The sequence below is a fragment of the Mytilus californianus genome, unplaced genomic scaffold (genome assembly GCF_021869535.1).
Source record: "Mytilus californianus isolate M0D057914Y unplaced genomic scaffold, xbMytCali1.0.p SCAF_2, whole genome shotgun sequence".
Taxonomy (NCBI): Eukaryota; Metazoa; Mollusca; class Bivalvia; order Mytilida; family Mytilidae; genus Mytilus; species Mytilus californianus.
Window position 1 is genome coordinate 108,012,465 of NW_026262668.1, and position 12,649 is coordinate 108,025,113.

Genomic DNA, 12,649 nt, shown 5'->3' on the forward strand with positions numbered 1-12,649 from the left:
ATTTTTGTCATGCTGCAATATGGATTTTTTCGACATTTTGATATTCTTTTCAAATAAAAAAATTCATATCAAAATCTAAGATACCGAATCTTCGTCACGCGACAGCAACCAAACGATACAATTAATTGCAATGAATAACATAAGAAGAAGAACACGGGCTAGAATGTCTGCGACCTAAATTGGTAGTTGTGTAATACTACAATATTTCGTAATATTTGATTATACCTTAATTCAAATTTGCACTGATTAATACTTTAAAAACAAACCCATTAGATAGTGTGATCACATATTAGTTTCTCTAAATGCTAAAACGAAAAAAGATTAATTACTAAACCCGGATTAAAATATTTATACCTAGAAATACCTCGAAAAGTAAAAATTCTGAGTTACATGATGATTCGAAATTTAATGAATTAGAATGACAATATATTTCCATGAACAAGCTTTCTGTTGTTTAAAATTGTATTTCTTCGACAGGAGGTAAATCGTTGCTATCCAAACCCATGCCAAGAAAAAACATACTGTGTAGAAGCTTGCTACAACCAATATGTGTGTGTAACATTTGGTAAGATGTATGCAAACTATACATTCTAGTACTTTTGTAAACCAAATATTTATTGTTTTGTTATGACATAATAACTGTGGTGCATGCATAGCAGAATAAGCTCAATATTTCGACGCACTCGGTCTCGCTTATTTTGGTGTCCATGCGATTTCCTCAGTTTTGAACATCAACAGATTAACATTTGTCTCTAATTAGATCTTTAGATACCAAAATAGTTATTTGATCTGCACATTTATCGGTTGCGTCCTACTTTCTATTATGACATTTTACTGAGAGCAGATTCACATTTCGGGTGATACAAGCAAAACAGGAGATACTTACCTATCGACCCCTGGTCTCACTCTATTCGGAGTAAATGGAAAACCTGCAGGTTTTCGTTATCCTGATTTGTATCTTTTTTTTAATTTCACGCTACTTTGTAAAGATGAATGTCCTCTCTCTAAATAATACAAAACTTACTTAATCTGTTGATGCATTTATCAAATTTAACAATAAATCAAGGATACCACAGATTACAGGGCCTGCGTTTCCTATCATGATTTCTTCGATAGAGGGTAACTGTTAATAATAAAGCTATTGAACCACAGATTTTTTTTATTAAATTTGAATGTTTATGAGTGCGATTATTTCGTTATCAAAATCGTCCTTTCCACATTTTGGACATCACAGGATGCGACTTCTGACTCCATGGATGTTCACTTGCCATGAGTTACATTTGAATAAGGAAAAACTGTTTATGAAAATTAGATAACAAGGTGTGATTGCCAATGAGACAACTCTACACCAGAGACCAAATGAAGTAGAAGTTAGTAACTCACCGTACGGCCTTCAAGATTGAAAAAACCCAAACCGGACCGTAAGCTATAAAAGGCTCCGAAATGACTAATGTAAAACAATTTAAACGAGTAAACTAACGGCCTGATTTATGTACAAATCAATAAATAAAAAACGAATATGATATATAGCAACAAACGACAACCACTGAATTACAGGCTCCTGATTTGGGACAGGCACATACAGAATGTAGCGGGTTAAACATGTTAGATGGCCCCAAACCCTCCCCTAATCTGGGACAGTGGTGTAACAGTACAACAAAAGAACAAACTATACAAATCAGTTGAAAAGGGCTTAACTCATCAGATCGATACAAAACACAAAAAAGAAACAACTAACGAAATCACAAAAGACACAAAGTACAAATCTGAGAGTACACCCAGTTACTGATAGCAGGTTCAAAGCCAATAACAACTATTGAAACATCAGAGCAATGGAGCGCCCTCTTTTCCTCTGAGTTTTAATGGGTTTCGTGTTGCTCGTTCATTACCTTTCGGTGTAGTGTTTTGTTTACTGTTGTTTCGTTTTATTAAGTTCGTGTTTATCTGCTGTCACCCTTTTTATTCGACTTTTATTTAGTGTTTGATTGCCCTCTTATCATATTCCATTTTTCTGATCCCAAATGTGAAACGTCAACTTTTCTGCATATTTCAACTATCAATACAATTTTAATTCGGTTGTTTATTTCTAATATTGGTAATTTTTTATTTTTATGTTTAGATGTACCATGCGATTCTTACCCATGTATAAACTCTGGAACATGTCGTAATGGAGTGAATAGGTACACATGTATCTGTCCAAGTGGATACTATGGAACAACCTGTCAATGTAAGTACTCCCGAAACAACCTCATATATGACTGAATACTGCATAAAACGTGCTATAATAGATTGAACAGTTACTTCGTGTTTACATCGGGAGAGAGAGGGGAAAGGTTTCGAAAAACATTTAATTTAAGTATTTTAGGTACAACCCTGTATCCGAATTGTGGATCATTTCGTTTTGGATTGAAAAAAGCATCATGCTATTGTCAAGATGGATTCTACGTAACAAAATATCTGTCTAATATTAGTGTATTTGATTAGAGTGTGCAAACTTGTATTTATTGCAGATAATATTTTGTGGTCGAAAGACATTTTTTTGGTCTTATAACAATATCGATACAGCAATAATAAAATTGAGAATGGAAATGGGGAATGTGTCAAAGAGACAACAATCCGACCATAGAACAGACAACAGCAGAAGGTCACCAACAGGTCTTCAATGCAGCGAGAAATTCCCGCACCCGGAGGCGTCCCTCAGCTGGCCCCTAAACAATTATATATACTAGTTCAGTGATAATGAACGCCATACTAAACTCCAAATTGTACACAAGAAACTAAAATTAAAAATAATACAAGACTAACAAAGGCTAGAGGCTCCTGACTTGGGACAGGCGCAAAATTGCGGCGGGGTTAAACATGTTTATGAGATCTCAACCCTCCCCCTAATCCTCTAGCCAATGTAGAAAAGTAAACGCATAACAATACGCACATTAAAATTCAGTTCAAGAGAAGTCCGAGTCTGATGTCAGAAGATGTAACCAAAGAAAATAAACAAAATGACAATAATACATAAATAACAACAGACTACTAGCAGTTAACTGACATGCCAGCTCCAGACTTCAATTAAACTGATTGAAAGATTATGTCTTCATCATATGAATATCAGGCACAATCCTTCCCGTTAGGGGTTTAGTATCATACCATCATAACATATATGAGAAGAACATAACCCGTGTCATGCCAACAACTGGTTTTTTAATAAATGTGTTTAGTGCCGATGCAAAGACCCTATAAGTGAATCAATATTAACGCAAAATATGCAATCTTTAATGACCTGACAACAGTATCGTAACTATATCCCTTCTTAATAAGTCTATTTAAAGGTTTTGTTAGCTTCAGAGGTGAATAGTGACATTTTTGTGCTTTATAAAGAATATTTCCATAAAAAATTGGATGTGAAATACCTGAACGTATAAGAAGTCTGCATGTTGAGCTATATTTACGAATGATGTCCTTATACCGATGATAAAATTTAGTAAATGATTTGACTAGTTTGTGATATCGAAAACCCTGGTGTAATAATTTTTCAGTAATACATAAATTTCTCTCGTTAAAATCTAAAACATTGTTACATACACGAGCGAATCGTACAAGTTGAGATATATAAACACCGTAAGATGGTGACAAGGGAACGTCACCATCTAAAAATGGATAATTAACGATAGGAAATGAAAAATCATCTCTTTTATCATATATTTTAGTATTAAGCTTTCCATTCATGATATAGATATCAAGATCGAGGAAAGGGCAGTGGTCATTGTTAGTATTAGCTTTATTTAAAGTAAGTTCAACAGGATACATTTCTTTAGTATACATACTGAAGTCGTCATTATTGAGAGCCAAAATATCATCCAAATATCTAAAAGTATTATTAAACAACCATATTTGTCGTTTTTTTGTTTTAAACAACGAGGTCACAGAATGGCTATGAAGTTAACAACATTATCACTATTTCGCTTTTTGTTTCAATTGTTATCGGACGAAAAAAATACGTTTCAGCCCTGGGGTTTTCTTACCACCCTTCTGGTAATACATCTTATTTTAATACTGTAAGATGCCACAGAGTGAAATCTGAACACGTGTATATATATATGTATCTTTATTCAATATAATCCTTATTCAAAAGCATGTCATCTTCAATCGAAACTGATAGATCCCAAACGAGCTGAATGCCTATGAAGTGTTATGGAAAAAGATTTAGTATAAAGACTATTTGGTAATATAGTATAAGCTGAGTCAGAATTCTCTAATTCATAAATGTGTAAGCAAGGAAAAATGTAACTTTTAATATACCGAATTATTATATTGAACAATCTATCACCATGCGAACCAAAAGGTACACACTCTATCAGAATAGTAGATCATTTTTTAACTTAATGAATAGGTGTATTTTCTGTAGGTCATGTATGAAGCAAATTGTTCATATTAAAAGTGGTCGATGAGGAAAGCGAATAAATTATATTGCGGGATTGATTTATAATTTTTTATATATATTTATATATATATATATAAAATGTCTAAAAATAGCAACAATCAACATCCAATCCGTGGATCAGTTTGTGAAAATAAACTGATACAGTTACTGAATTAAAATTATATAAATGTCTAAGAATATAACTTAAACACGCTAATTAATGCATTAAAAAGATCTATTAGATTTTAAATAGAAATACGCAATATTTCGCTAAACAAATTAGATTCATCAGGCGTGTGCATCTCTCAAGGTGAAATTGGATGCATGACAAAAAAATATTTTTGTAGCTTGAACTACACAAAATTTGAGTAAAAGTTTAACAAAATTTATTGATGTTCTATAAAAAATATATGTTTGTAGCTTCAACTACATACATACAGTTGGAGTAAAAGTTTAACATATTTATTGATGTTCGATAAATTGTATGAATTTCTATAAATTGTATGAATTTCTATAAATTAATTTGTATGATTTCAAGATTATTGTTTTTAAATCTTTTTTCGTCTCTCTCATTGAGTCCATCAGGTTCAAGAGTTCGTAACTTGTGCATCCAAAATCTCTCTCTCTTTTGTTTTCCTTGTGTATCCCAATTTTGGTTTTTCTCAATGATTTGAAATGTGACGTTTTCAAAATCATGTCCTGCTCTTAAAAGATATCTTGTGATTGGGCAGTTTCTTTCTTTTGTATAAAATGACCGATGGTTATTTAGTCGGATGTTAAATGGTGTTTCTGTATCACCAACATATTGCAACTTGCATGTTCCACACGTTAGAACATAAATACAATTTTGCGTTTTGCAATTTGATGTTATGAATATGTTTTATTTTTCTTTGTGACTGTGCTGACGAATTGGGTTTCGATGTTGGCGACTTTGCAGCACTAACAATTGCCCCTTCCGTATAGTTTATAACCTTCTATTGTCGATACCTCCTGTTTAGATACTTTGGATGTTACTAGAATATCTTTGAGGTTTTTGGGTCTGCGGTAAGCCATGACGGGAGGTGATGGAAAAATCTCTTTTAAGGAAGGATCATTTTCAATAAGACGCCAGTGTTTGTAGACAATAAATGAAAGATTTGTCAGGTCAGGATGAAAGCTAACAACAAACGGCATTTTATTTGACTGGGCCGTCTTTTCTTTGTATTCAAGTAGGTTTGTTCGGTCTTTTTCTTTTGCTTTACCGAAAGCTTCTGAAATATTTTTGTTCTTATAACCTCTTGATTTAAGTTGCTGTCAGAGTTGTCCCAAACGGATGTTTAATTTTGATTCCGATGAACAAATCCGTTTTAACCTGATGGCTTGGCTGTACGGAATGCTCCGGGAACAGTGTTTAGGGTGACAACTCTTCGGAGAGAGAAATTGGTGTTTATCAGTTTTTTTGGTGTGAAGGTCGGTTGTCATGACTCCGTTTTCTAAAGTTATGGTGGTGTCGAGAAACGCAATTTTCTCATTTGAAACTTCAGATGTGAACTTTATAGACTAATGAAAGTTATTACAGAAATCGAGAAATTCTTGCAGACGTTCTGCAGTTTCGTTCCATTTGATGTCGATGTCATCAATATAACGGAGCCAAGACAAGGGTTTGTATGGTACATTCGAAAGGATGCGTTCTCCGAGACTCCCAATGAAAATGTTGGCAAAAGAAGGTGCCAATTTGGTTCCCATACTGGTACCGTCAATCTGCAAGTAGTGCTGGTCGTTGAATACAAAATTGTTGTATATATATATATATAAAGTGCCTAGAAAATCAACCTAACAATGTTAGAGTAGATTTGATTCTTTACTTCTTCCCCGGCCGGGGCTGGAACCTGTGCTTTTCACTTCTCATTTCTACGACAACACCACCTAGCATTGCGCAGACGCCTCATCCCCTCCTCTAAATAGCTGATATAAATCAGCTTTCGTTTCGGGAATTGTTACCTTCTCGTAGGTATTAAACAAGGACATGCATATAACGCAATACACGAATTATATTTAAGTGTACAGGAATGATCATCTACTTATCATTTCAGTATAATTACAGGATGCTATTCTATTTGTAGAAGCATACAATCACTATGAATTTATAATGAGATATGTCTGCCTACGTGTAGTGATAACTGTAAATTATACCTGGCTGAAGAGCACAATTAATGACCCTGCATTTCGTTGTATAGTTCCTTTTAATTAGAGTATATTTTTTCTTAATTTTTTTTCTTTCATTTCCTCCCTCATTTCGTAGCTTTTTTTGGTGGAAATGAAAGAAGAGAGGTAAAATAAACTTTTGGATGTTGTATTTTAACTGATTTTGATATGGAAAGAGTGATTAGGCCAGGTGTAAAAAGGTGATATTTACAGTTTTCGGAACATCTCTTGACTTGTCCATAGGGGTATGGATGTGTATTGGCTAAATTTGTAAGATACTGGAGAGCAATCTTTCTGAATGTTGGATATATGTTTGGACTAGTACTGTACTTTACACACACAAAATATTTGACAAAAAGATTCGGGGCATTTTTTTAATGAAACAAAACGTTATAAAGAACTAATAGAGGAATTTAATAGTGGTCTGTGGCCCCCTTGCCATCGGATATCTTATGATTATGAAATACCAGGCGTTAGAATATTTATAAAATGCCTAGAAAATCGACCTAACAATGTTAGAGTAGATTTGATTCTTTACTTCCTCCCCGGCCGGGGCTGGAACCTGTACTTTTCACTTCTCACTTCTACGACAACACCGCCTAGCATTGAGCAGACGCCTCATCCCCTCCTCTAACTATAGGTTTTATATGTCTCTCTTTACTCTCAATTTGGTGTCATAAATGTTCAAAGTTTTATCTGATAATTGTATCCTATCTATTATCCTTTTCGGTCTTACCATCAAAAGTGTGTCCTAGAATTATATCACAGTTTTTAAAGTAACAATATGTAGCATCAACGTTTTTTCGCTTGTTAATTCTCTGTCGAGAAAGCTGTTCATTTTTATTGTTTTTTATTCTAATAAATAAATGAATACATCTATATATACATTTCGTCTAGCATTTAGCCCAACAATGTAAGATCCAAGTTAATAAATTAATATTAAGACATCATTATTTTAGATCTTTTCGGTTCCTTCGCTAAACCGCCACGTAATTTTAACTGGGAAAGTTCAATATTTGAAATAGAAGCATTTTAATAGATTTTCAGACACGCTGTGTACTGGTATAAATTGTTAAAATAGCGTTCCTGTCAAATATCTGGATCATATTGGAACTGTAATTTTCTGGATGGTTATGCTATGGATCGTATTGCCAATGGAAATTATGTTTAATACTTTGGCTTATCTAAATAATTGCAATGAAACTTACGGATAAGTAATCAAAGGATAATCTTCCAAATGAAAAATTATTTTCTTGCTACGAACTATATAGAGTTTTGCATAAAACAAAATTTTAATTATACAGTCACACAAAACACTCCAACGATCATATAATCCTGAATATTCAAGTATCAAGTTAATCAAAACTCCTGGAAATATCGTGATTGTATCTAACGAATCCAGTCGTTTAAGTGCATAATTTACTTTGACAAATCGCGGTTTACAATTTTTGATGAGTTTCATTGTAGAAATTACTAAAGATTTTATGAAATGTAACCAATGTTTTGGTTGCTGTAGAATATAAATAAAAAAGATCACGACAACACGCCAAAGAGATAGCATCTTAACGACAAAGAAAAAAAACTAAAGTTATCTTCTCACATATCCATGACGAAAATAAAATAAATAAAAAGGTGCATGTGATATACTAGTTTTTATTAAAACTTAAATCGAACTGCCTCATTGCTCTGAAGTTACAATTGGACAAATAACAACAAACAAATTGGATATTTAATTATATCTGAATTGTCAAACGCCCTAAAAATACGCCGATATTGTTTTAAAGTAATCGTTGACAAGGTTGTCCTAAGCTTTTACTCTCTGTTTTTGTCAAGTTCATTTCTCACGTGAAAACAGAAACTTGATTTTTTGAATAAGTAACTTTAATTGAAACATTTTAAGTCATTTGATGTTAATTATTACTTGAAAGCGTACAACAAAACTGACGGGATAAATATGATATATCTAAAAACGGGGAAATTTTTGCCAGATTATTTATTTACTTTTAAAATCCTCCAGTCTTAATCCAAGAAGTATGGAAAGCCAACGGGGTCAAAATTCTTAATTCGTAAATTGTCAATTTGTAAATTGTCAATGTGTAAATTGTCAATGTGTAAATTGTCAATTTGTAACTTGTAACTGTGTAATTTCAAAATTCTTAATTCGTAAATTGTTAATTTGTAACTATGAAATACCAACATTTTTAATTCGTAAATTGTCAATCTGTTATTTGTAACTGTGTGATTTCAAAATTCTCTATTGGTAAATTGTCAATTTGTATAATGATGTTTTGTAACTTGTAACATGTCGATTCGTTAAATGTCGAGTTGTTAAATGTCATCGTTGTATTATGCTAACGATCATTATGACGACAGATGGCGCTCGGATTCTTCTTTGGCGTATAAGCCTCCTGTAAGTAGGAGCACCTCCATATGGAGTATATATCAAAGTAATTTAATTCAATTATGTACAGCACATACATATAAAAGAAATACATTGTTTGTTCTATATGGCATATTATACCAGGGATACGGTTTTATATAGAGGTGACCTCGAATAAACATGTATGTCTACTGTACTGGTCACGGTTCATTTCTCCTATTCCCACTTTTTATAAATCAAGTAAGAAAAGTTAAAATTTGATGTGGGAATATGGGTAAAACTTGTGCAAACAAAGGATTATATTGTATAAACATTGTTTAATCAACTTTTAAATGACAAGTGTTTTGTTGGATAGGTAATAGATTATTTTTGTATGTGTATGAATTCTGCGTTTTTAATTTAAATAAATATGCAAGAAATGGAAACAAATAAAAGTAAATTAATTTATTTCTTTTATAACACAAATTCAACAGTAGATTCAAGCAATCATTATAATATGAAACAAACAATACAAATTAACAGCATTAAAACAAATCAAACATTGTAGCACACACATTAGAAATTCAATGTATATAAGTCTATTAAAGTTTATTAATCTATTCAGCGTGAATAAGGTACTTCCTGGTTGTGGTATTTATCCATAAGATCTTCTAATCTGTTGTTGATTTCGACATACTTTCGTTTTTGGGCCACTCTCTCTCTTCCCACCGACTGCATACTGGATCATGGTCAGGGCGTAGCTTCCTCATGTTTCAGTAGTTTAAAGATGTTTGGATGTTGGTGTTGAACATATTTCTTCAGCTTGCTTTGCCTTCCCTCTAGATGATGTGTAGTCCTCAGTCCCTGTGTTGTGTAATGGTCCCATCAGTATTTTGTTACATAATCTGTAAACGGCGTTTAGCTGATGTTAGTATTAATCTGATCAATGTCGGTTAAGGCATTAAACCACACATCTTCGACCTCAGCAGTAGGTACAAGTGGAAGGACAGCAGCACGGCGTACTAGTTGATGAATGTTGTTGTCTTTCTTGTATGAAACCTGAATCCCTGTTCATTGTGCTTTTCTCCAGATGCATTGTGTGTAGTGGGAAAAAAATTGGTTTGCGTTGATGTAAAGAAATACATAATATGCTGCATTTCGGATGGCGACTTCATAGTCCAGGAAGATAGTGTTAGGCTGAAGTTGTAGCTGGTGTTGGTGACATACATCTTTGCGTAAAGTCAGGAACCTTGTGTATATTAGTTTGCTCTTGGCTGGAAGTGAACTGTGTACCAGTGGATACATTGCGCCGTCAACCATTGCGTGAAATGTGTAAAATTTGAAGAATAGGCTTAGACATGAGTAAAATGTACCTTCATCATACTAGTATATGATATTTGCTGCTGCTTATGTGTTAGATTCGTTTGAGTACTGAAGATTAACATACACCCAACTGTGTTGTCGTCTGTTATCAGGAATGGGTCACCTTTGGTAGTACGTGTCCAAATACCCTCTATGTTGATGTCATCAACGTTTTTGGTAAAACTGGTAGGTTCTTCTTGCGTTTGTTATACATGGAAATCTTGCAAGATGGGAAAGTTTGTTTTAATATTAACTATCATCAATTTATGTGTTCGGATGACAATTTTTTAGGTTTACAAATTCAATGATTTTTTAATCTTATTTATTTTTATCTGATTTATTATTATTTATTTTAAGGTAATTAAGAATTTAAACAGTGTAAGAAATATGTTTTCTTTTCAAAAATACAGGTAAATCTTAGGTGATTTTTAACTAACCTTGATTGTTATAAAAACAAATTATTTATCAAAACATCTATTGTTATTTGCATGTGGGAATAGAAGGAATAATCATTTTTAAAAAGTGGGAATAGGAGGAAGACACCCTGGTCACCACACCTGGAAGGGGGTGTGTCACTTCCTGTATAAAGGTAAATATAGATGTGTCGCTGCAATGGGCTCCCTTATCAACTTCGCAAATATATTACCGTCACTTGGCAGGAAATTTCTTCTTAATATTTGACCGGGTCAAAATTATACTAAATACATGAAATATAAGACTGAGCTGGAAAATTCATACCTATATTGTTCTGGGTCGCAAATTTTGGACTAAATGTATGATGGGAGAAATGGATTGACACCCATTATTCCTTAATAATATAATCTCAATGTTAAAATTTTGAAAAAGAATTCAATCATCTTATGATTTTTTAATACAATAAGCAAATGGATGAAAAATCTTTATTTATTTGGCTCTTGAGAAAGTTGAGTAATGAAGATAAAAATGTTTTATATCGTGTTTGTACTTTGCAAAACAAATTGAATGAAGTATTATTTTAAATAAGTCACTTAGTTAATGTTTACTATATATTAAAACTGTATTGAATATACAATATTTTGTATAAAATATAAAGGAACCAGAAAACTTAGCAATAACCTAAAATGGACTACCCATATTTCCAACGTAGCCAATAAGGCAAACTCGACACTAGGCTTCCTGATAATTAAAGAATTTGAGATATTGCCCACCAGAATGCAAGAAAACCGCATATATTTCACTGGTCAGGTCAATTATGGAGTATGGGGCAATAGTATGGGACCTTACACATCTACGAACATCAGCATGCTTGAAAGAATACAGCGACAAGCTGCGAGATTTATAACAGGAGACTACAAATCCAGAGAAGATTCTTGCGTCTCAAACACGCTCACCAAACTTGAACTACATGACATACAGAAAAGACGATCAAGCCAGAAGCTAATATTTCTGTACGAGGTGGCTGAGGGGCTGGTTCCTGCTATAGAACCAGACAAATTTAAAAAAAAAAAAAAAACCTCGTCCAAAAAGAACAATTGCTGCCAAGGGATTTTTCGTAAAAACAGTAATCGAGTGGAACCACCTTGAAGACCGAGCGTTGATAGCAAAGTTCAGAAACTGCCCTCGTGCACTGTCAATAAATCGATGGCGCTCTCTTTACCATTGTATTAAAACCAGTATTGGTATTCACCACGTACTCCTACAGATACAGATACAGATCATACAGATCATACAGATAATGGATCGACATATACTAGGAGGTTTCCCCTCTGGATATTTTTTCAATGACCATGATCGTAAAACTATGAAACTGTTTTTTTTTTATTACACATCTATACCCACTTTTAACCAAAGTGACACCCTACCCCTTTGACTTGTCAGAGAGACGATCTCGCCATTTGCATGACAGAAGCAATTATCTCCAATCTGCTTACCCTAATTTTATTTCTCCATTAAAATCTTTGCGCATGATTTGGGGATCATTTTGGAGAGTAATATGGTGGCAAATTGTGCGGAGATGGTAGCTTGGATCCTGGCTCACTGCTCGACATAACAGCCAGGCGGAATACAACAACATGGTTTCGTCAATTCAATATTAGAATGATGCATCATAGGATAGCGTCATTTCTTGACATATCATCGGGCGGGAAATATTTATATTGTTACGAATTCATTGCAAATTATTTTTTATTTCATATGAAATGCAAATTTCGAAAAATTTAGCTTATATAATTCAAACGTTATTGATTAACATCGTGAATCAACTGTTAATTAACGATCCGATCGACGAAGTATTATCTTCCCTGAAAAAACACATAAACTTCCCAATACTATGATAAAGTTTAAAATAT

The 12,649-nt window shown here is 33.3% G+C and overlaps 1 protein-coding gene across 1 annotated transcript in view; it reads left to right on the forward strand.

Annotated features, from left to right (window-relative positions):
* LOC127727749 (neurogenic locus notch homolog protein 1-like) overlaps nt 1–12,649 on the forward strand; it is a 29,267-nt gene that overhangs the window by 1,150 nt on the left and 15,468 nt on the right. Inside the window, exons 2-3 of the mRNA XM_052234864.1 lie at nt 478–565; nt 2,120–2,227. Of these exons, the coding sequence (XP_052090824.1) occupies nt 478–565; nt 2,120–2,227 (196 nt within the window). The remainder of the gene's footprint in view (nt 1–477; nt 566–2,119; nt 2,228–12,649) is intronic.